At 40.0% G+C, this 23,060-nt stretch overlaps 3 protein-coding genes across 4 annotated transcripts; 2 read left to right on the top strand and 1 right to left on the bottom strand.

Moving 5' to 3' along the window:
* Window positions 1-992: 992 nt before the first annotated feature.
* vps36 (vacuolar protein sorting 36 homolog) lies at window positions 993-6,700 on the bottom strand. The gene is made up of 14 exons (XM_008277852.1): window positions 6,524-6,700; window positions 6,266-6,334; window positions 6,110-6,180; window positions 4,704-4,818; window positions 4,531-4,623; window positions 3,856-3,942; window positions 3,310-3,342; window positions 3,091-3,168; window positions 2,735-2,869; window positions 2,544-2,609; window positions 2,402-2,466; window positions 1,971-2,055; window positions 1,793-1,869; window positions 993-1,583 (listed from the first exon to the last, which is right to left on the bottom strand). Exons 1-14 carry the CDS (start codon window positions 6,617-6,619, stop codon window positions 1,502-1,504), a joined length of 1,152 nt encoding a protein of 383 aa, XP_008276074.1. The 5' UTR covers window positions 6,620-6,700; the 3' UTR covers window positions 993-1,501.
* A 222-nt stretch (window positions 6,701-6,922) lies between these two features.
* Window positions 6,923-16,459, top strand: proser1 (proline and serine rich 1). Of its 2 annotated transcripts, XM_008277854.1 has the most exons (12): window positions 6,923-7,540; window positions 7,634-7,699; window positions 9,042-9,110; window positions 9,202-9,296; window positions 9,407-9,500; window positions 9,798-9,908; window positions 10,204-10,305; window positions 10,826-10,904; window positions 11,191-11,283; window positions 12,510-13,851; window positions 14,963-15,107; window positions 15,207-16,459. In XM_008277854.1, exons 1-12 carry the CDS (start codon window positions 7,496-7,498, stop codon window positions 15,330-15,332), a joined length of 2,367 nt encoding a protein of 788 aa, XP_008276076.1. In that variant the 5' UTR covers window positions 6,923-7,495; the 3' UTR covers window positions 15,333-16,459. The 2 variants fall into 2 exon arrangements, with proteins under 2 accessions (XP_008276076.1, XP_008276077.1); XM_008277855.1 differs by lacking the exon at window positions 11,191-11,283.
* Window positions 16,460-17,785: 1,326 nt separating this feature from the next.
* On the top strand, window positions 17,786-22,004 carry stoml3b (stomatin (EPB72)-like 3b). Its single transcript, XM_008277851.1, has 7 exons — window positions 17,786-17,918; window positions 19,502-19,605; window positions 19,708-19,780; window positions 19,884-19,966; window positions 20,068-20,271; window positions 21,067-21,201; window positions 21,375-22,004. Exons 1-7 carry the CDS (start codon window positions 17,855-17,857, stop codon window positions 21,561-21,563), a joined length of 852 nt encoding a protein of 283 aa, XP_008276073.1. The 5' UTR covers window positions 17,786-17,854; the 3' UTR covers window positions 21,564-22,004.
* Window positions 22,005-23,060: the final 1,056 nt, after the last annotated feature.

The following is a 23,060-nucleotide window of genomic DNA, read 5'->3' as shown; positions in this document are numbered from 1 at the left end:
TTTCCTCCAGAGAGAGCTGGCAGAAAACAGGAAGCTTCTCTGGAGGCCGAACACCGTTCAGCTCGCTTCACAATGGGAACAAAGAACTTTTCTAATCCCCATGTAAAAAAAAAAAAAACCTCTACGGTGATAGAGGCACAGTTGCAACATGCCCATCATGAGTGTAACTCCTAGATATACTCAGATCAGGTTGTATTTATTACAGTATGTTGATGTTTCACACATTCATTTTTACTTCTGCTGTTGCTTTTTACACACTATCCTATGAGGAGATATAATGAAGTGATAGAATTTACAAGCAGGTGTTTTCAAAACTCCCCTTTGCGTGTTCTAAAGGTGCTTAACTTTTAGTTTGGCTTCCATACATTCACATTTCTATAAAACATTCTCACCACTTGAAGGTTTAACTGCCTGAATATTTGGCAGCGTGTTCCGTGATATCTATGCTGTAAACTGGATTGACAGGAGGTTAAACTGGGTTTTTTTTTTTAACTATCTTGTCCGGTCTTGAATTTAGATACTGTTACATTCACCACAGGTTTGCTTTAGGGAGGACTTAAGATTACAGATTAATCGCTTTCAAATTGAAATTATCATTTGAAATAATGCAATTAGCAAAAGGCATAGTGAAGGACATATATCATAATGACTTTGTCTGACCCCATCAAAGGTTTCACAAACTCATGCTGTCCTCGGTCACATTTTTGATGCTATCTCATGTGGCACCGCTCCATCGCTGGTATTAAATCTATTACACAGTGAATACTGAAGCATGACTTTAAAAATTATACTGCAAATCAAATTCTCAGAAAATTTGCAGTGAGGTAGTTTCCCCATTTCATTTAGCCCTAAAGGAGATAACAATCAATTCTGATGGACAAGATCAAAAGACCCACAGAAGAGGAAAGGTCAAGAAGGGTGTCTCCATTCTTTGAAATCTGGACATCTGACTTGTTCTTGCATTCTTCACAAGTTAAGACACCAGAGCGAGCTTTAGTTAAACATTTATTTTTAATATATATATGCATATTTTTCTTTGAAAATGGCTAGCTTTTCATAACAGAACACTTGTAAAAAGGTGACCCAAGATCGTGGAAGAATGAGCATAGAACACAATCCCAAACCCATTTATTACTAACACGCATTACAGTCACTCTACCGAGCAGAGTAAATCTAAATCCCCTTCGCTTTATACGCAATTTTTGCCGTTTGTCAAACTATTTCTGGAAACTGATCCACTCGACTGATTTTGAAGACAGTGTCTGGTCAACTTGTAGCTCGAGATTTAAAAAAAAAAGTTTTACATAGATTTACAGTGCATCAGAACCATTCAAACGTCCAACCAAACACAAGTTGATACTGGGTAAGAACACGACGGCAAGTATAGCGGTATAAACACCCTGCTGCACGTGTAGAGGTCAGATGATTGTTTTAATGCATCCGTCTATCAGCAGAAACAGCCGCTGCACAGTTTTATTGAACGATAATCACGGAAAAGAGGTCAGAACAGGTTCGGGTAGAATCTCAAACCCTCGACTGAGTCGTCTCTACACAGGTGGCCCATCTTCTCAGCAAGCAACAATCTGGAAATGTGAAGGGAACGAGAAAGAAAGAATTGAGGAAGAAGGAAAAATATGCACGGTGAAGAACTATATAATGAGAAACAAAGACATTTTTCTCATTGTTCCACAATATTTTGAGGGAAAACAGATTGACATGATGAGTCTTTTGTGTTGTGAATACTCTTCATTTTAGTGTTTGATTATTTATCTGAATTTATGAGATAACTCACCGCTCTTTGGACAAAAGAACAGAAAGACCCAAGAGTTTTGCAAACTCCTCTGCTGTCAGGGAACCTTTGTCGGACACCTGTATGAACAAGGATGCAGAACAGTGGAACATAGTGTTTGGTCAATGTGGGGCATGGTCACGTCACAGCCACTATGATGTCTGCAGCAGTTGAAGCTTACATTGTCCAGTGCTGAGGCTATCATTTCCTCTTCGCTGTGAGACTGCAGCTGGACCACCATCACACCACTATCAAACACACGCAGTCTGCACAAAGGAAAAGACACGTGAAAGATAGAGAGTATATATATGTGTGAGTGTGTTTTATTCAGCTAACACGGAGAGATCGCTAAAGACCAGCAACCAGTTTGTGAGCAAACAGGGAAACAGGCCAGTGTTTCTTTTGAAATGCTGGGAAGTGACAGGAAATGACAGCTGCGGAGGCCCGAGCAGCCCTTCCAACAACAGGAAGGCAGGCAGGAAGAGCCTGGCCTCTGTGAATGAGGCACCGACCCAGCCCTATACTCCTTTAATAAACACGCAGTCTGGTCTAAACTCAAACGAATGATAATTTAAACAACACAATACAACGTCAAACACGACTCACGCTCACCTCAACGGCAGCTTCAGTGACTCAAACACTTTGCAGGCGTTTACCAAATCTTCTGGAGATAAAAGCTGTGGAAAAAATAAAAATGTGTGAGCGTACAGATTGCTGAACGCATGTTTTGCGCGTGCACTGGTGTGAGCATCACCTCCATCCCTCTGGCGCGGTTGACGAGACAGTACACCTCCGTGAGAGCCATCATACCGCCGCGCTCCTGAGGGAGAAGGGAGTGATCGAAAGAGAGTAAGGGATTAAAACGGACGAGGGAGTAAGTGAGGACGAATCGAAATACTTTATGACTGAGCTTATGAAGATAGAAAATGTACAACTCCCACCAACCTCTAGTGGGGCCTGCAGCATGTCTCCCAGTTGCTTAGCAAGCTGTAGGTGATAATGTGTACCTGATCCATGTGTTTCCCTGGTAACCGGGTTAGCAATACCCATGCTCAGAAGGTAGGACTTAAACCGTATTGTCTACAAAAGAGAACATAACTGTTAATAAAAAAGAAAACTACAAAAAATCATCATGCAGTAACATTATTATGTTATATTTGCACATCAGGCCTTAGATGAGAAAAGTTGTTTGGATCATCTGATTATTCACTGACATCTGAGATTATTACCTACAAGCATTTTAGATTAAAAGTGCATGTGTTGTAATTTCCCTTCTGTTCCTATGCTTTGAAACTTCTCACCTCATCTTCTGTTATGTCCCCCTGCTTGTCTTTGATCTTGTTGGCTATAGATCTGGACAGCTCCACCATCTCTTTGGCCTGTTAGTGACAGAACCATTCATCAAATCTCACTGCAGTGAACAAGCTTACCACAGGTGAGACATTCATAGTCAGGATGTTTAAACAAGTGTCGACAGATGAAATACAACCTAAAAAAAAGGTCAATAAAGCATTGTTTACCTTCACCATCAGTTTACTGAGGTCCTCAAAGGCCTGAATAAAAAAAACAGAGGCTAAATGGGTAATGGTGCTCAAAAATGTTCACAATTAAGTAAACCACAAAACCTCATGGTTACAGATACAATTTAAATATCATTCCACAGCATCCCCCCCACCCTTTCTCTGTCAGATGTTAAAATCAAACATTCTCTCTCACTTTAAACCCTCATTTGTTTTTTATGTCGTAAGTTTTGTGAAGCTAAAATGTCATTTTCATTTAAATGAATGCATATTCAAGACAAACATACAGAATGTGCAAATGGAGGTCGTACAAACACATAGTTGTGGTCGTGGTCAGCTTGAATTCATGTGAGTTACAATAAATTCCGATGGTGACAAGATTCATAGCCGAAAAAAAAACAAAAAAACTGTTCTAAAAATTCATAGAAATTTCTTTAACCGAACCACACCGTACTTCCAGTATATCCACGGTCATTTTAGTCCAAATGGTTTTGGCTGAACACAAAACTTCGACAAGGCGCTGATTTTTTTTTTGTCTTACTGTACCTCAGAAATGTTCTTATCCATTTCTTTCCTCTTCTCCTCTATCTTCCTTTCAATACCAACAATCCCCACTGCACGTGTATGTCCTCCCTAGATGACCACAAAGGGAGAAAAAAAACACACATAGTAAAACACAGCCTACAACAAAAGTTGGGAACAAGCCTCAAAGAACAAGGAATAAAGAAACAGCAAGGAGGGAAGCAGTGGTGTTCAGTTGCTGTTATGGCACATAAGTGAATTTTGGTGATTATTATTTTATAGTGTTTTAAAAAAAATAGGATTAACATAATTTAATTTGAAGACACATGATCTAATAAAGGTGAAGTCTCTGTCCACACGAAGGCCTAATTTTACAGACTCTGCAAAGCAGAGTGCTGCTTCTGTGGCAAACTAAACCTGATTTAATGCATATGGATACTGAATCTTTTTAGGAAAAATCCTAGAAAAAATAGTCAGAGGTAAAACTTTTTTTCATAACTTAACAGAAAAGCCCCAAAATAAAGTGGCAACACTGCCATCCTGTGGAACATAGTTTAAACTGAGAGCAAATCTTACATTTAGTTTATTAGCTGAATGTCAGAGTTCTGCCATCTCAGTATAAAAGTCTCCATAAATATAAGACAAAGGAAATGAAGAGATTACAATAAAATGAGGAAGTATGTTTGCTCAGTTCCTCACCCGAGATCCAGCTACTGGTGGGGGGATGGATTGTGAAACCGGTGTATTCTCCCACCTTTTCAGAGTCATCTCCTCTGTAAGCCTCCTGTAAAACTGCAAGCATATGACACCAAGTCAGTACCAAATAGTCAGGAATGAAGCATTAAAGATCAAAGTTAGTACAAAAAGACTACCTCAATCTGCCCATGTTCTTTAAAAGACAGCTTTATGTAGGAGAACTTGCTCTTTTTGTAGGGACCCGGTTCCTTGTTGGCAGGTGCTGGATGCAGGTGGATGACTATTTTTGCACTAAGAAATAGGAGACAGCAATCACTGAGAGATACAGTTTTCTGCTTTTCATTGTTGTAGTCATCAGAGATTTTAAGCACATCTTACAGTCTACAGGATAATAGATTCCTCTTCCAAAGTTACACGCTTTGCATAATTGACAACTAAAACATCTCCATGACAAGTAGGGCTGCACAATATATGGATGTGTGCATGTGCAACAATAACATCACAGGAAATGCAACATGGAGTAAAGCAAATGAACTCAAATACATAATGCTACTTTTTTTGCTGCTTGATACAAAAAGAAAACTCACAAGACTCTCATTTTATGTGGCTAATCCACAAGAAAAGTCTGTCAAATAGAAAATAATTTACTCAATTTGTTCTTAGATACACTGACTTTTTTCTACATTATTTACAAAAAACCAAGTTTGTTGGGATGCAGGCTCCACATATGCACAGAAAAAAATGAGCAAGGAAAAGTAAACAAACACTGGAAAGAAAGATTTGGTTGTAAAAAGAGTCACAATGTCAATTGTATGGAAATATTTGAACTACAGAAGGCATGACGTCAGCCATAAAGAGGTACTGTGTCGGTGGTGTATTTGGAATTGTTGCCACTACACAAGGAAATGTATGTAATTTATTTGGGCATTTCAATCAGCTCATCCCAGCTGACTTAGGGCGAAGGCAGGGGACACTCTGGACAGGTCACCAGTCTATCGCAGGGCTACACCTAGAGACAGACAACCAAGCACACTCACATTCACACCTACGGACAATTTAGAATCACCAATTAACCTCAACATGTTTTTGGACTTGTGGGAGGAAGCCGGAGAACCCGGAGAGAACCCACGCTGCACGCAGAAAGATCCCGGGTGTCCTCACCAGGACGCGAATCGGCGACCTCTTGTTGGGAGGCAATGGTGCCACTGAGCCACCTTGCAGCCCCCAAGTGATTGTCTGTATGGATATTCCATAAAAATCCCTCCAGTGGCATTTGAGACACTCAAAACCACCAATATTGACCGAATTATGGTGCTAAAGGAAGGTCAGTGATCTATACATTACCAAGCCACCTTGCAGCCCCATTGCAAATCAAAGAAAAGAAAATATCACAATGTCAGTTTTTTTCTAATATTGTTCAGCTGTAATGAGAAGTGAGCAAACTTAACCCCAGTTACTCAAAAATGTTTTTTAAATGTCATATATATGCTATACACTTGTCATATTATCTATATTACATATATATATGTGTGCAATGTCATACTAAAACCCAAGGTTTTATCTTGTTTTTAGTGATGCTTACCTCTTTCCTATTCGTGCTGCCTCCTCCTCAAAGAAGATGATCTGTGACAGGGGGATGGACAGGCAGGAATCCTATACATGGCAAAGGAAATACAGAAGTCATCACACAAAATGCAAAAAGCCTGTGAGCAACAACAGCAGCTCTCACTGGTCTTACCTCGTATTTGATATCACTCCAGATCAACCGATGGGTGGTCAAAAAGGCAGTTCCGACATTCAGCTTAGCCTGGTACGACAAAAAAGACTTTATTATTTGCAATCTTCACATCCCGTTTCACTTTAAGAGGTCTAGTCACCTTAAACTACACATCTAACCACCTGAAACTACAGTGATACACAAAGAACATTGTTTCAAATAAGTTTTAGCTGCCGCGTTGTTGTACCAGGCCATAGATGTGGCGATCAGAAAACGCACCTTTTCGTCGCCGTCGTACAGTCTGACACCTCCCTGCTCGATCACATAAGTTTCATTTAATTCTAAGTGCGAATTTGTCCACGTAAATCGATCCATTTTTGTCTGAATGCAAAAGCAGTTTAGATTTCTCCCTTTTCCTCTCCTACTCCTCTGCTCAGATTCATGTTATGTTTACTTCCTGCAAGCTGTTCAGGATTGGCCTGACACTGCCTGTAAAGAAATACTAAAACTGAACATAAAATACAATAAATGCTTAATTCAATTGAATTTATTATTATTATGGTTAAAATATATTATTTTATTGATATATATAAATTGAGTTATCTGTGACTTTGCTATTTTTACAGTTCTTGGTACACGATTTGTTTTCTGACCGGCTGTCTCGGAGGGGTCCTCTCGGAGTGACGTTCCTAGCGCCAGCTGTCAGACGCTAGTGTCTTTCCTAGCGCGTTATGTTGAGATTTTCATTAATTTGTATATGTTTAAGTCCCTATTGTAATATCGCCAGCAAGGGATTTAAATTAAGCTCGGATGAACAGATGTGCAAATATCGGTTTCGTCTTTTCTAGTGTGTTTTTGTTGTGCTGTGCTCGGAATTGAGGTAGCTCCTGCTAGCTAGCTTGTTGTTAGCTGCGGATAAATCTGGTGCAGACAGGTTCTGCTCTGCAGACAGCTTCTCTTGTTTGGAAGTCATTGTTCACGGGCGGAAAAGTTACATCGTGTGCAACGACTCGAATCACCATGCGGTTTTTAAATAACTTATTGCGAATAATTATTGCTTTAAACAAACGTGCTTTCGCAGAATTATGAATTTAAATCGGTAACTAGGGGTCAGTAGATTATTTAGATGTAAAGTCACCCGGATACATTTTATCTTACTTGACCTCATTTGTTGTAATATAAACTGTGTATTTACCAATAGCGTGGTATAGCAACTGCTCATTGTCAAAGCGTTTGTTTAAGTTAGCAAACATGGATAAGAAATCATTTGACATTGTCCTGGACGAGATAAGAAAGGTAAGCGTCGTCTTGTAGGACAATTTCTGTCCGACTTAATATTGGAAATCGTTTCAGCTTCAAGCCTCGGTGACTCTTTGCTCTGTGTTTTAGTGCGTCCTGACCGATCAGCGGATCAGAGCCATTGAGCAGGTGCATGGGTATTTCTCCAGTGAGCAGGTAAGTGCCCCAACAGCAGCACTGCAATGTTTGCTCTTAACTTATGTGACAAAGCTCTTAAGTGACATGAAAAAAAAAAAAAAATCGAAAAATTCTTGCCTCATGTTGGGCCACTTATTAACAGTGCTGGATAGACTTTAAATTCAAATGCTAAAGTAAATTGAACTTTGTGTTAGTCATGATGATTTAACATGCATATGCAAAAAAAAGTATAATTGCATAAAAAAAAACAAAAAAAAAAAACTACCATGTGGTGAAAATCCATTTTTATTGTTTTCTGTGATGATCAAATTGAAGGTATAAAATAAATGCTGTTAAGATGTTACGAGCTCGTGTGAATTTGACTGAACTGCTGTACATCAACTAAGAAACCAATCGTCATTTTCTCAAACGTTCTATAAGTGGGTCCTTGCCCGGTGGTGAGCCATCCAGGATCAGCAGTCCATCATGTTTGTTTGTTTGCCTTTTAGAGCTGCTTCTAACAATTCAGTGTCTCTGTCATGAATAAAGCACACCAAACTTTATGCTGTGGACTGCAAGAGTGAACACAAGAATCTTAAGCACTCCCAGCACCTGAGGGAATGAAGTACCCAGTGGATTACTTTTACTATTGATGGCAATGTCACAGCAACAACATTCGTTAGTGTGGTGGTGTTAGCATATTGTACGGCTAATGTGACTAACGTTACGTTGAGCTTTGATTGTAAGTATGCAGTCCTGAGTGTAGGTTAGTGTGTTTTAATGTTGCTTGAGTGCAACCAAAACACAGCCATGCCAGTCTTTTACATCTGTTTACTTCCCTTCTGTGCTCTGTGCTCACATAGACTGAACTTTAATAAGGCAGAATTCCCAATAAAGCTTTCCTCATTTACGTATATAGAGAGAGTTGTCTTCCTGAAGAGGGCATGGGCCTATGCAGAACCAAAGTTATTAAAAAATAACAGTTTTTGCAGCATTATGCCCTGAAAAATTGTGAGACGATCATTGATTTGCTGACGGGGGAGCACAATATTGGACCTTTACCTTTACAACCAGCTCTGTATATGGGTATATTTTCAAATGTAATTCTTAAGTAAATTGAACTATGTGTCAATTATAGTTTATTATACATATTAAATCAACTCTAATTATGAAACTTTGTTAGATTTGTTGTGTGCAGCTATATTTTTTCACAAGATAAAGGTGTGATTGCAACTAAAAGAGGACAGCTCGTGTTACACAGTGTCTTTTATTAATAGAGGATGTTGTCAAAATGTTCATGGTTCTTCTTCGCCACTCCCGTACTCAAACGCTGTAGCTGTAGTGTTATTGTAAGCTGTAACAATGTCCTAAACATCTGCAGGTGATGGAAATACTCAAGTACTTCTCATGGGCAGAACCTCAGATCAAAGCAGTCAAAGCTCTGCAGCACGTGAGTAACAGTTGGTTTTAGTAATTTTGGATCCATAACTGTTATGTTTTAAAGTGTTACTGAAATATGTTTCTCCATCTGTTGCCCTTAGAAAATGGTTGCAATCCCTACAACCAAAGTCGCGAATATCCTGAATTGCTTCACCTTCTCAAAGGACAGACTGATTGTCCTGGAACTGATAGCTTTGTGAGTAATTTTGAAAGAAGCCTGAACTGTTTTTGCAACACTGTCGGTCAAATTTTGTAGTGTAATATCTCCTAACCGACTAATCATTGAATGTCTCTGTTTGCATACAGAAACATTTCAGATGCTCAGAATTATCGCCCTGTGGAGGATCTGTTTCGCATACACTTGTCTGAGAAGAAGCGTGCTCGTAGGATACTGGAACAGGTTGGTGCACCTTTAAAAATTCATCTTCTTGGTGGCGTCTGTGCTCTAGGCAGGTTAGTCTATTTGTTAATCTCATTTCTAGGTGTTAAAAGAGTTTGTGAGGTCCTTCTCACAAAGTCCTAAAAGACAAACGTACGGGATTGACAAGGCAAGCAATAATGCGGTTAAAAATGTAACGATACAAACTGAAGTCAAACATCCAAACTAACAGGGTACGTGTGTAAATGCTTTACCCTTGTTCCTTTAATTTTTAATAGTTTATTGCTTATACATACAATCATCTTTGTGTCTTCTTAGGTGTGTAAGGTTGGCTGCAAAGCTCCTGTAGCCATGATCTCCTCCTGTGGAATGATACCAGGAAATCCATACCCTAAAGGCAGACCCAGCTTGGTCACTGGCACATTCCCTGTAAGTATGTGCAGAACTATGCCGAGCATTCCTGAAAGTAGAAAAGAGTCTTGAGCTAAAAGATTTTCACCTTTGTCGGAAGTTTGTGAACAGATACTAGCTAATTAGCTTAAATAAAAATTAAACTAATTAAACAAGAATTACAAAATAATACAAAATAATTGATTTGCTCATAAATAGATGATTTGGAATTAGTTTTTTTTTGTCATGTAACTTTAGTAGAATAAACTGTTGAAAAAGTTTCATAGAGTAATGTTTTTCTACACACAGTAACCCAAACCATTTTTGATTACAGGGTATCCCTCCCATTAAAAAAGAAGGCGAGAAGAAAGACGACACCTCAAACAGCATGGAGGGGAAAGGAATCGCTTCCCGGATTATAGGACCATTCAAACCTGTAAGCTCTAGAATCACAGACTAGGATAATGTAACAGAGCCAGGATGCCGCAGAGAATACTAATGACAGAGTTATAAGGCCTCACATGACTAATTACATTACTTACACATGATGAAGCTGTCATGCAAGGTTATGTAAGCTAATGATTGGTGAGGGTGCTCAGTGGCCTGGCCGTAGCCGAACAATAGAAATGCAAACAGAACAGATATATGAGTAAGAACACACGCACTCTGCACTCTAGCTATTTCAATATAATGTTCTGGTGACTGATGAGATTATGAAAGATTCTAAAAAAATAAAAAAGAAAAACCTGCTGCACCATCTGCTCCGTTAAAATGCTCCACAGCTTGACTGACAAAACAGTGATTTATTTCTTTTTTTAAAATTGTCTTCTTGGTTCTCACCTTGTGTTCTAATCAGTGTGTAAGTTGCCTTTAATCCATTTTTGGTGTTTGACTTACAGATTCTAGTTTGACAGAAGTGAGCAATTCAGTTAATCGTTTTGTTTTTATGTTTTTAGTTTCCGTCGTCCTACAACCCTCATCGGCCTGTTCCTTACCCTATACCGCCGTGCCGACCCCATGCCACCATCGCACCAAGTAAGAGCAGTTAAACACACCTCTTCTTCTCTTTACTTGCCCTGTGCAATATTCAATACAATCTGTCAGTGATTTAAAAAAAGTTACTTATCGAGCTGCAAGACTACTGAGGAGTCAATAATGCTGCTTTGAGGGATGCACATAGCCATAGCCAGGTGTATTTTACTGTTGGCATCTGGGACTGGTTGAGGTACAGTTAGTAGTGGGGTGCGTTGTGTGTGATTCTTTTGTATGTGTGCGTATGTACGCGTGGTGGACACTGTTAATATGTGCAACTGCTACTCAGGTGCGTACAACAACGCAGGCCTTGTTTCTATGGGAGGGGTTATAACAGCCAGCGTGCCCCCTCCCCCCTACAACTCCACCCACAAAGTAGCAGGTATGATTCGATGGATGCGAGTGTGTGCGCGTGAGAGCAAATAGACACTTCTTGAAGCTTGCTGCCTAACTTGCCGGCATGTTGCTTACCTGTGCTTCTCCAGTTTAATGTCTTATTTATCAATTGAAGAATGCACTTTTTTTTTCTTTTTTTTTTTACCTCTGTTGAAGTACACTGAGTGACCAGAAAAATACAATCCCTCGATTTAACCTTTATTTTAGACTTGTTGGAGAGAAGTTGATTTAATTTGGTGTCATGTTTGAGGGCGTCTTGCTGGGTTAGAAAGCATTGTTTCAGTGTGTTGGACTAAATAGAAAATTACACCAGAACGTCTTTCAGTATAATGTAGTGTTGCAGAACACCGCCACAGATGACGACCTAAAAATCTACCATGGAAATGAGTCAACACACAAATAACAATAACAGTGGTCTCACTGAAATCGATTTGGGGTCGTTCATTGCGGCACATCTTGCAGATATTTCTGTTTTCTGGTCAGTCGGTGTAGAAGTATATTTTTGGTGATTTGTGAGGATGGAGTTTGGGTTGCTTGAACAGGAATACTTTCAAACTAATGTCAATAATCTTTTTTCTTTCTGGAGTCATGCTTTGTGCTGGCATTTAACATGCATCGCTTCGGATAACTTATTTTTTCAACACAGCGTCTTATCAGTTTTCACAATTGAAATACATCTTTTATGGCCTTTGGGGAGATTTCTGGATATAAGGACAAAGACTCTTGGTTTTATTAAATTGACAAAAGTCCAAACTCAGATGTCCAGATGGGAAAGTTTTAAGACATGACGAAAGTTCATTTGAAGTTACCAAACCAAATCAGTTGTGTTATCATTTCCCCAAAGGTAAGAAAGAAGACATATTTTAATCTTGAAAATTTATTTGAATTTCCATGTAATAAGTTGCACGTAGGGATACTCTTTGGCTATTCCTTCTCGCTCTGTTTCTTCTCTTCATTTTTATATGTGAGTGAATTGGCTCTTTTACAATCATTTGTGGGCTTTAACCTGTTCCGCCTATGTCCTGCTATAAAATCTGTTTTAAACAATCACATTACTGATGAGAAATACACAGAAATAAGTACCTGAACACAACTTTTTGTCTTGCTGATATGCAGTTAATTTTCTTAGTTAATTCCAACATGATGTCTGATTATAGTAGTCTTCATTTCAGATTACCTGTTTGCCAACCATGTTTTTCCTTTAATTTCCAGGTTATACCAAACCAGGCAATCCGCAAAACACCACACCTGGAGTCAACAGCGGGCCCCTCCTCATTCCTCATGGCTCCACACCTTCTACCCCTGTCCCACCCCAGGCTTCTCCTGCCCAGCCGCCTCCCACAACCCCCATCACACCAGTTTTCCCCGGAATGGTGCCCTCTCACAACCCCAATGCCCCCTCGCCTTCCCCTGCTCCCTCCCCGTCTGTAATCAAAGCAGGACCACAGACCCCCAGTGGGCATGTTACACCTACACCCTCATCTGTCATTAAAGCCCACACCCCCTCAGGCACTCCTTGTGGAACTCCAGTCCCTGGCAGCGGGCCCTTCTCTTCCCCCTTCCATGGCGTTTCCCGACCAGGCACTCCCGCCACCTCGCGCAGCGGCCCAGACTCCCTGTCTCAGACGAACTCCATGGGCGCTACTCAGTCGAAGGTCTACGCCCAGTCCACAGACCACCAGTCAGGACTTGTGTTTCCTGGCATTCACCCACAAACAGGTAACCCGTCTGGGTCAGTGATCCGAAGTTACACCCCCTCTGGACCACCGTGTCTCACTCCTGGATCTTCCACTCCAGTAATTCCGAGCTGTTCCACCCCAGGTCCCAGTCCCAAACCCTCCCCTGCCCATCATGCACAGGCTCAGGCTGTCATGGCTGGAGCCCTGAACAGACACGCTGGGGGTAGTAGCAGTGGCAGTAACAGCCCCGTGCCCTCTGCTTTTAAGGGAACCTCTCGCTCTGGCACGCCGTCTGTTAGCTCACTGGTGGCACCAGGTTCTGCACAGGCTGCCCTGGCACGTTCCTTGGGTCTATCACACCCATCAGGTTCTCCTCAAGTCTCTCTCCCTAGTCCTGTTGCTATCGCCGGCCTTCAAGCACTGTCTTCCAGCCCAGCACCCTCTCATTATCCTGGCCTGTCACCTTTTTCCTCTATTCCTCCTTCCACCCTCCCTACATCCATGCCCACACTACCTCCCACTACCAACATTTCCAACCACCCACCAACGTCCATGTATCCAGGCTTGGCTCCCAGTGCTACCCCAAATGCAGCCTCTCCTTTTGGTCTAGGCCTCACCTCTGCCCCCTCTATATTCCCAGGCCTTACGCCTGGGCCTAACCCCACTGCCTTCCCTGGACTGGGTGTGTCAGGGGGGCATGGTGCTGGGAGTCCTGTGCTACCTTCATTCATGGGAATACCTGGGGCCACTCCGTCTTCAGTGGCGTCAGTGGCACCGCTGCAGGCAGCAGCGGCAGCAGCAGCAGTTGGGGTTCCATCATCATCGCCAGTTTTACCAGGTTTTGCATCTGCCTTCAGCTCCAATTTCCAGCCTGGGTATGTTAACTTTGCATTTTTACTGACCAATATATGCATACTATGACATAGTCTATCAAGACACTAAGGTTGATCTCATATTGGTTTCCAACACATGCCTTGCAAAGTTTAAATGAAAAGACCATAAAAGCAACAGAGTTTGAACAGCAATCCTGTTAGCTATACTCCTATTGTCTCCCTATTTCTAGTAATTCCAGAGTACAGTAGACAATGGTCAGAACTAACACTGTGTCAAACAGAACATGTGATGAGGATTTCCACTTGCTTGTAAAGAGGCTGAAAAAAAGGGTGTCATAAATCAAGTTGATCAATTTCCTTTTTTTTCCATTGTGAGTTTGACGTGATAAGCGACACACTTCACCTACAAAGTGCAAAGTCCACTTGTAGTCCATGAAATGTCATCCATAAACTTTGGTTTATGTTGTCTCAAAGAAAGCCCTACCATCTCTACGGGGTAATTGCTGCAAGTCAAAGTTAGTTATGTTGTCTTGTCATGGACAAAGTATCGCAAGCACAAGCCTCACCTGTGTTGACATTTCCTACACTCAAGAGACAGGTGAGGCCCTTTATTGTAACAGCTGTTGAATGAGCCGGCAAGTTGGTAAACAGCATTGTATAGTTCAGTGTGGATAAAGAAAACGTATATCCAGAAAAGATAAATTACATACCAACCATACACCACACTTATACTAATAGTTTTCAGTCAACGTGCTATGGCTTCAACTCGCTTTCTCATTAAATATAAACACAAATATTGGTAAATTATAATGTATGCTGATACCATACATACAGATTTCAAGTAGGAATGCTTATTGTTTCTCTGGCAAGATTAACTTCCTGGAGTCTCCAGTGGTATCTGGTCTACTGCTCAGTTATACTGCAGGCTTTGTACAGATTTAAAAAAAAAAAAAAAAAAAAGAACAAGATAGAACTTGTTAGTTAATGAGCTGATATGCTAGCTGTTATTATAACATGGACAGATAAAAGCATGCTATCGATTTGTCACCATGCTCCTTCGTTAAGAGGGAAAGTGAATGTGTGTATAAGAGCAACAAAAACGATACTCATTAAGCGTTCCACGTTCTGACGGCTGTTGTTGTGCATCTTTCAGGTTGAGCAGTGGACTTCAGCCTCCAGGAAGTAGTGGCTTCCCCGGCTTGCTGTCTTTCCCCGGCGTACCAGGCTTCTCCCCCTCTGCCTCCCCTGCAGCCCTTGGTGGCCTCCACAACCCAACCATGCAGTCTGCTTTGCTACAGGTAGTTAGACACACAAAATGTTCTCTGGTCACACTATTAGAATGACACAGTTTGATAAAGCCTCACTGCAACAAGAAACATTTGTGTTTCTAATTCCAGGCTCATCCTACATCTGCTTTGGAGAGCTTTCCCCCTCAACCCAACAGTTTCACCAACTATCCTCCAGGTCCAGGAAACCCCTTCCCCCTCCAGCCAGGCCTGCACCCCCCGTTGGGTTGGCAGTGAAACCTGCTGTACCCTTGGAAACAATAAATAGATCTCTGCAGTTCACCCTGACCTACCCCTCGGCGGGCGAGGCTTTTTATTTTTGGCCTCACACTCTGAAGACCACAGGACACAGAACAGACGGAAGAGTTTCATTTCTGTGCGTGTTACAGCAAAAATGGCTTCATGATACAAAGAACACTACTTTGGAAAAAGGTGAAATTATTTGTGGGGGAGAAGGCATATTTGTAATATTATTCATAGAGAATAGTTGTAAATATCAGTTGTCGAAGTTGTTAGGTTCCACATGTAGACTGTGACTGGTTTTGTTGTTAGCCCGACTTGCCTGTTTTTAATAAAACTCCTAAACACTTATTAATGAATTATAGAAAATTTGACAAAATCTACATGATATCATGTAATGATTTGACAGTATCCTGATAGAGTATTTCATGTCCATTCTCAGAGGAAATGTTATGAACTTGCCCTGAATCCCTGAAAATATTGTGACATGAACTTTTTCGCTGACTTATATTATATGAAGTCACATTTTGAAGTGGGCATACCATAAATATATTTTATCACTTGTTTCAGGGCTTAGAGTGTTGACCACAAGAACTTGCATTTGGCAGCTCTACTCATGTTTTGTGTTTTTATTTTTTTTAATATTTGTTGCTGTCGGCAACTAACTGTGATTTGCATTTTTTTTTATGTTTACAAAGTTCTTTTGACAAACGTGACACTGCTAGTGTTGTAACTGCAGTGTCTGATGAGATACTGTGTGCAGATGTTTTCCAACTACATGAAGCTTTGTTGGATTGATTTGTGGACTATGATATATATGACTATGACGTTTTTCTTCACAAACTGAGTGAAACCTGTACTTCATTTGCTGTAAATGTCTGTAGTAATCTTACCTACAGAGGTTAACTCACAGACAGTTACTGTATTATTTGAGAATAATAGACATTTAGTTTGTTACACTGTTGGTTTTGTTTTCCCATTTTTGTATTTTGTTCTTTTTTTTTTTTGGTTCCTTTTTTTTTACTTTGACAGTGAACTGCTGGTTGCTGTAGTATCTGTAGTCTATGTGATGCCACGACTATCAGGCACTTCTTAAATAAAATTACTGAAGCTGAAAAACTTAATGGTGAATGATGAATTTCATGGAAACCAACTTTATTTTACAGAATTACAAAAACGGCTAGATGTGCATATTTTAAAGTTAACGTCAGGTGTGAGGGTATAAGTACCCACAGTATAAGTACTTTGCTATACTGATAGTGGATTAATGTGGTATAGTGACATCCACACGGACACAGTTTGATAGAAATATATAATATTATTAAAACAAAGGTTTATGGATAAAGAAACACAATGCTGTGAATATTGTGGTTCTGCTTGTGATTATTTCGTCCAACCCTCCACATTAACACTTTTACAGTCTCTTTATGGTCCATTTAGCGCTGCTTATCAAGATCATCCATGATGTTGCTCAACATGTGATCAGTCATGTGTCAATGAGTAATGAGACTTCAAAATGTAGTAACGGATCTCGTCGTCACAGATTTCATTTCTGAAATTTTCCGTTTATACTTTGGCATAACTAAAACTATTAAATAAACATTTGCAATCATTGAGCATTTGATATGTAAAAAAAATTGTGGTTTCCTAAAATAATACCAATTTAATGGCATTCCACATTTGATTATCATCTGATTTCAACTAGTTTTTCTTTTTGTAAGAATTTATCTTTTTTGTCACGAAATAATGTGGATATTTTAAATCCCATAGTCTAAGAAATGCTTCAACTTGATTCATTTGTATTAACATTTACAGTAAGTACATTACAGATAGAATTATTTCCCCTTTTAATGGTATTTATTCTGAAGAAAACTAGAATAAAATGTAATACATGTACACAGTATATTCAACATTATGTTTACACCACTACCGTCAGTGTCTCTTAAATGGGGAATTTCCGTACCTTGTCTTTCTTTTTTTTTTTTCTTCTGTGGTTTCTCTTTTATGCTTTGTGTGGTCTTTAAAGGGGTAGTACAAAGTATTTCTGCATTCACAGTAAACATTTCCTTATTCTAGTAGGATTAAAGGAACTAACAGCACGTGTACACGAGAGAAACACCATCAGAAATTATTTTGAGATTTTTAACTAGATTGAGACTGACCAGGCTCAATATGCCAAGTCGCAACTGGACAGTAAAATGTATTCAATACAGTCCTGTGTCATACTGTGTATATTTCCACTGTTTTAATTACTTCTTTTATGTATTGACAGCCAAGTAAGATTTTGTTTCCATCCGTTTCACACATAAAACAACCTCTGAGATTATCCATTGACCATCATCATGACAGTTGTCCTTTGTGGATGATCAACTCAGAGCCAGAACCACACCTACACCTTGAACCGCATTTTATTGCGGCATTACTGCTTTAAAAGGCTGGGTCACCTCCTCTTGATTAGTTGCACTTCAACTAACTCACTCAACGCACTTCCTACTGCCACTCTCAGTTTTAACCAGTACATGGAAATGGAGAGCCAAATGGAAAGTCAGAAGAGAAGAGGAATGAGCAAAGACGACCTCATTGGTAAGTTAAATTTTAATTTTTCTTTTCTCTACTAAGTTTTGATGCTACATAACCGGTTGTGTTGGAAATGACTAAAAACAGACTTGGTTCCAAGCTTAGATCAACAAAGGTGTTGTTTACTCTTGAGCTCCGTGCTATATGTACACTGCTGTTATATTATCTGTTGTGTTAGCAGGAGTGCTTTATGTTTTCTATATGGATGGGCGCTTACCTGTGCAGATGGAAAGCAGCCCACAGTGGTTAGGACATAGTGTAACTCCATCGTCATAGAGACAGAAATCACATGTCACAGAGGTAAATGGTCCCAAAAGCATGTGACCGTGAGTGTTTGTGTGTCCGTATCCATGCTCTGTGAGGCCAGGTGAGCAGGGAAAGCTGTCATCTTACACAATTTGCATCGGCTCAGGTGCATGTAAATGTTTCCAAACGCAGTTGTTGATAAGGGCTTCTTTTCATATCAGAGCCTCATTCTTCAGGTCTTGATTATCTCCAACCTGTTGGACCTGCTTATATAACAAAGATAACTGTGTGATACATTACTAATTTTAAGACATACACTGGGTGCACAGATTGCCGTTTTATAATGAAGACTGGTGTAAGCTATGATTCTGTCGTAACAATCCTCACAAACCTTTAACCAACATTTATATGACCTTTCTCATTGTCCTCCATAGATCATGCGAAACAGTGAATTTGCAAAGCTTTGTGGTGTGGAGTAATGCTTTCTCACAGTTTAATGCAGTGGTGAGACTTTCTTTAGTTCAAGAAGAGGAGACGGTTTCCTGTTATTGAATGAATTTCCTGTGGTTTGACCTAGAAAGACAGAATAAGGAGTTTTTATTGATATTGCCAGGGCCAAGGAAATGATAGCAGAAGCAACATAAAGGCCATGAAATTGAGGCTTTACATCAAAATATGGTTGTAGTCCTCTGATATAGTGTAATTCCGCATGCTGCTCAAGTGACAACTGTGAAGTCAGATGTCATTGTGTAATGGCTTTATTGCAAAACATGCTGAGACAGAGTGATAGAAGCTGACAAATCAGTATGACAAACAGATTCTCTCTCCCATCTGAATGCCCTTTTTTTTTTTTTTATTAACAAAGAAGAACCGCAAAGATCATATTGCACAAGTAAACATTTCACTATTTGCACTGTATACAGGAGAGTTTCTGTGTGTAAACAGAAAGTTGATCTGTGGCTTGGGCTTTTATCAGCATCTATTATGACCTCAAGGATGACATTAATTACAACCCTTGACACATGCTTTTTTAAAATTTATCTCTGGCTTTTATTTATCTCCACGCTCTTTTGTATTGTGTGTTTGACTAATGGGCAGTTAAGAGCTAAAAGCTGCCCTGAAGGTCTGCTGTGTTGTGGATACAGAGAGCCTAAAAGCAACACCTTTCAAAGTGGTCCAAAATAACTTCAAACTAGTTTCTGAAGAATATCTGTCTGAAACCTTATGGATAATTTCCATATTTCTACTCATTGTGATTTTGGTTATTCTTCTTCATGTCACTTTTGGTTATGGGTTTCACATTGTACCAAACGCATTTGCCACCATTTTGTCTTTCTCTTTAGCTGAACGAACGGGGGCTTTAGGATGCGTTGGTTGGCTCATTGTCATACTCTCTGGCTTGTTCACTTTTCTCCTCTGCCCCTTCACAATCTGGTTTTGTTTCAAGGTGAGTCAACTCAGGAAGCCTCACAGTGGGCTGAAGAGCAGAAACCACTATTTTGTTTACTGCAAGTCTGAATGTGAACTGAGCCTCTTTGCGGTTTTGCAGATAGTTCAGGAGTATGAGCGTGCTGTCATGTTCAGACTGGGCCGCATAACAGACAGGAGGCCCAAAGGACCAGGTAGGAACGATATCAACTTATACATTTTCTGTTTGTGGATCAGTTACATACAAAAAAAAGACGACATATATGAATGTGTTCTCCTTGTTTTTTTTGTCTGTAGGGATTTTCTTCATTTTGCCATGCACGGATTCCTTTGTGAAAGTGGATCTGCGAACAGTTTCCTTTGACATTCCCCCACAAGAGGTAGAACAAAAAACATTGCAAAACTGTCCTTGAGGAATCATTTCATTACTTTGGTTAAAAATCTGTGGACGCACACACATGAACTTGCATTTCCACTCTAGATCCTGACCAAGGATTCAGTCACAGTGAGCGTGGACGGTGTGGTGTACTTCCGCGTCAGTGACCCCATCGCCTCCGTGGCCAACGTGTCTAATGCTGACTTTTCTACCCGCCTGCTGGCACAAACCACCCTCCGAAATGTCCTGGGAACTAAGAACCTTGCAGAGCTCTTGTCTGACCGTGAGGGCATCGCTCACAGCATGCAGGTACAAAATCCGACGCCCGTTTAAAGCGAGAAAGCCTTTGAAACTACAACATGTCACACACCTAAATGCACAAGCAGAGATCAAACCTAAAATAAATTTGAGTGCCTCAGTAAGGTAAAGTGGATTTGACACGTGGTGCTGTTAGAAAGCTGTGATGTTGGTCTCAAGAGATTTTTCAGAAGCTAGAATTCCCTTTTAGATAATTGGTGTTGACTGGCTAGTGTGATCCATTTTATTTTTGACAAAGAGGCCTACTCTACATCAGTGGGATTTCTTTTGAGACTCTCTAGTCCCAGTGAACAAAAGCAACATAGGAGGTCACATCTGGTTGGCTTGGTTACCTCATTCTCCATCCCTAATGGACAGCTTTATGTTTACATTTCCTATATGGTTGCCATGGGAAAATGTCACTGTTTTTCTCTAGATGCCCTATAGAAACCAAGAATGTAATAACGGCCGATAACGTAATAGATTTGCACTTTTTAAATTTATGTAAGTTATTATGTAATTTAAAAAAAAATTCTTTGCAAATGTAATAACCAGCCAATAACGTTAGAAGTTATTACATAATTGGCCAAAAGTTATTACGTTTTTGGTGCAGGACTTTTATTACGTTATTGGCCTATTGCGTTTTAAAAATGGTAAATTTGTTATGTTATTGGCCGTTATTACATCATCGGCCATTATTACATTATTGGCTTCTACATGCCCTACAGAGACATATATATATATATATATAGATATATTACACCCAAAGCTACAGATGTGAGCTCTTCCTTTTCCTGTCTTTTCCAGAGCAGCCTGGATGAAGCCACAGACCACTGGGGCATCAAGGTGGAGCGCGTGGAGATTAAAGACGTGAAGCTGCCCCATCAGCTGCAGAGAGCCATGGCTGCTGAAGCAGAGGCCGCACGAGAGGCCAGAGCTAAGGTCAGGACACAAACACAACCCGCATGATGCCTACAGTATTATACGAGCATTTGTTGCAGTTGCACAATGTGCACACTCAGGCGCTGAACGGTTATTACAAGAAAGCTAGAAGAGGTTTACATTTAGGCTACTTATTGTACACTGTGCTGACATTTTTCTCTCTGGATCTATAGGTGATTGCAGCAGAGGGTGAGATGAATGCATCACGTGCCCTGAAGGAGGCTTCCCTCGTGATCGCAGAGTCCCCGTCAGCCCTGCAGCTTCGTTACCTGCAGACCCTCAACACTATCGCAGCAGAGAAGAACTCCACCATCATCTTCCCGCTGCCCATGGACGTGATGTCTCACTTCATGCGGAAGTGAGCTTGCAGGCTCAGCGGTCACTCTGTGTACTGATTACCATAAAACATGAATCGGATGAGGTTGGGGTGGATTTCTGTGCCTATTTTTAGGGCGCAAATAATGCTGACGCTGCATGGCTGTTATTCTACAAGTGATCACAAAAGACACCTTTACGATTTATATAGTCAAGCTGTGATCAGGCCAGGCCTGTTAACCACTGTGATTTAGATTCATTTCAGAGTAGTTGCTATAATAAGATGTTGTTTTGAAATTCTAAAATTTATTGTACATCTTTCATTATACTATACAGTGCAATACTGAGCAGCTGGGTGTTTTGATACATTACTGTGAAATACTGAAAATCTTTAGTTTTATTCTTGCAGATGCTCTGTTGCCTCTTGATTCGTAAATTCGTGTTAACCCCATGTACCTTAAATAAAGTCTGTTTTATTCATTTTGGCAGACTGGTGTTTGGGCTTTTTTCCTTTCATCCTAACTTTGAAACAGGTCACATTTGGACTTCAGGTCACATTTTGAAACAAAAGACCCAGTAACAAAAGGATGCTTCAGTTTTGTTTTTTGTTTTTTGTTTTTTTTTTGCATGAAAAGAAGAAATGTAAGAAAATATCTAAAATTGAAAACAGTAAAATTGACATAAATAGTCCTTTTTGAAATGTTATTTTGTGGAATCTTAAAGCTGAATGTTCTTCCAATGTAAAAAAGAAAGAAAGCAGGTTGAACAAATAAAATCTAATGTAAAAAAGCTCAATATGAGTAAACTCTAAACCTGTTAAGTCTGTTTAAATACAGTGATACTTTCAATCAAAGCCAGTCCTGAACATAATACATGCAATTAAAGACACCTTCCAGTCAAAGTACAGATTTTTTCCCCTTGTTGACATGTCAGCCTGTTACTATAACTTGTGAGGTGGGGCTTTTCAATCATTATCCCTTTTCGGAATCGATTTCTGGATTGAACACGTATGGTTGAATATCAGAACTTGCCATCGTGTACTGTAGTTTCACTTTACTGTTTGAGCAGAGTTGTAGGTGAGCTGGTGTGCTCAAACTGCAGCAAGTGGCAAAGGGATAGGTGGAGACCTATTAATTATTTTCATGAATTGATTGGAGCACAAGAATTACCCTTAATTAAAACATGTACACATTCTTAAACTTTCTTAAATATTTTAATACTGTGTTCTCCCCAAAAAGTACAAATAGGAGCATCAACATACTGTGTGTACATTACATTGATGAACTATTTCATTCCTCGTCTTCTAGGTCTCCTACGCTACAGTTACATTTTGACCATCACGAATGCAGAGAGGTAAAAGAAGAGAAGAGAAAAGGGAGAGCGAGAAACAGCGAAGACAGAAAAAAACATGCTTCTATTACTCTGTCGGTGCACTAAGACACAACTCATGTTGTAAATGTATTTACATTCAAACGTACAATCAGTGCCAGAACAAACAAAATTCCGTAAACTTTGTCTCTGGACCAAATCCAAAAGGAGTAATT

This window comes from Stegastes partitus, unplaced genomic scaffold (genome assembly GCF_000690725.1).
Source record: "Stegastes partitus isolate 25-593 unplaced genomic scaffold, Stegastes_partitus-1.0.2 Scaffold109, whole genome shotgun sequence".
NCBI lineage: Eukaryota > Metazoa > Chordata > Actinopteri > Pomacentridae > Stegastes > Stegastes partitus.
Note: the sequence above shows the minus strand (reverse complement) of the source record. Positions and strands in the feature narration are given on the sequence as shown.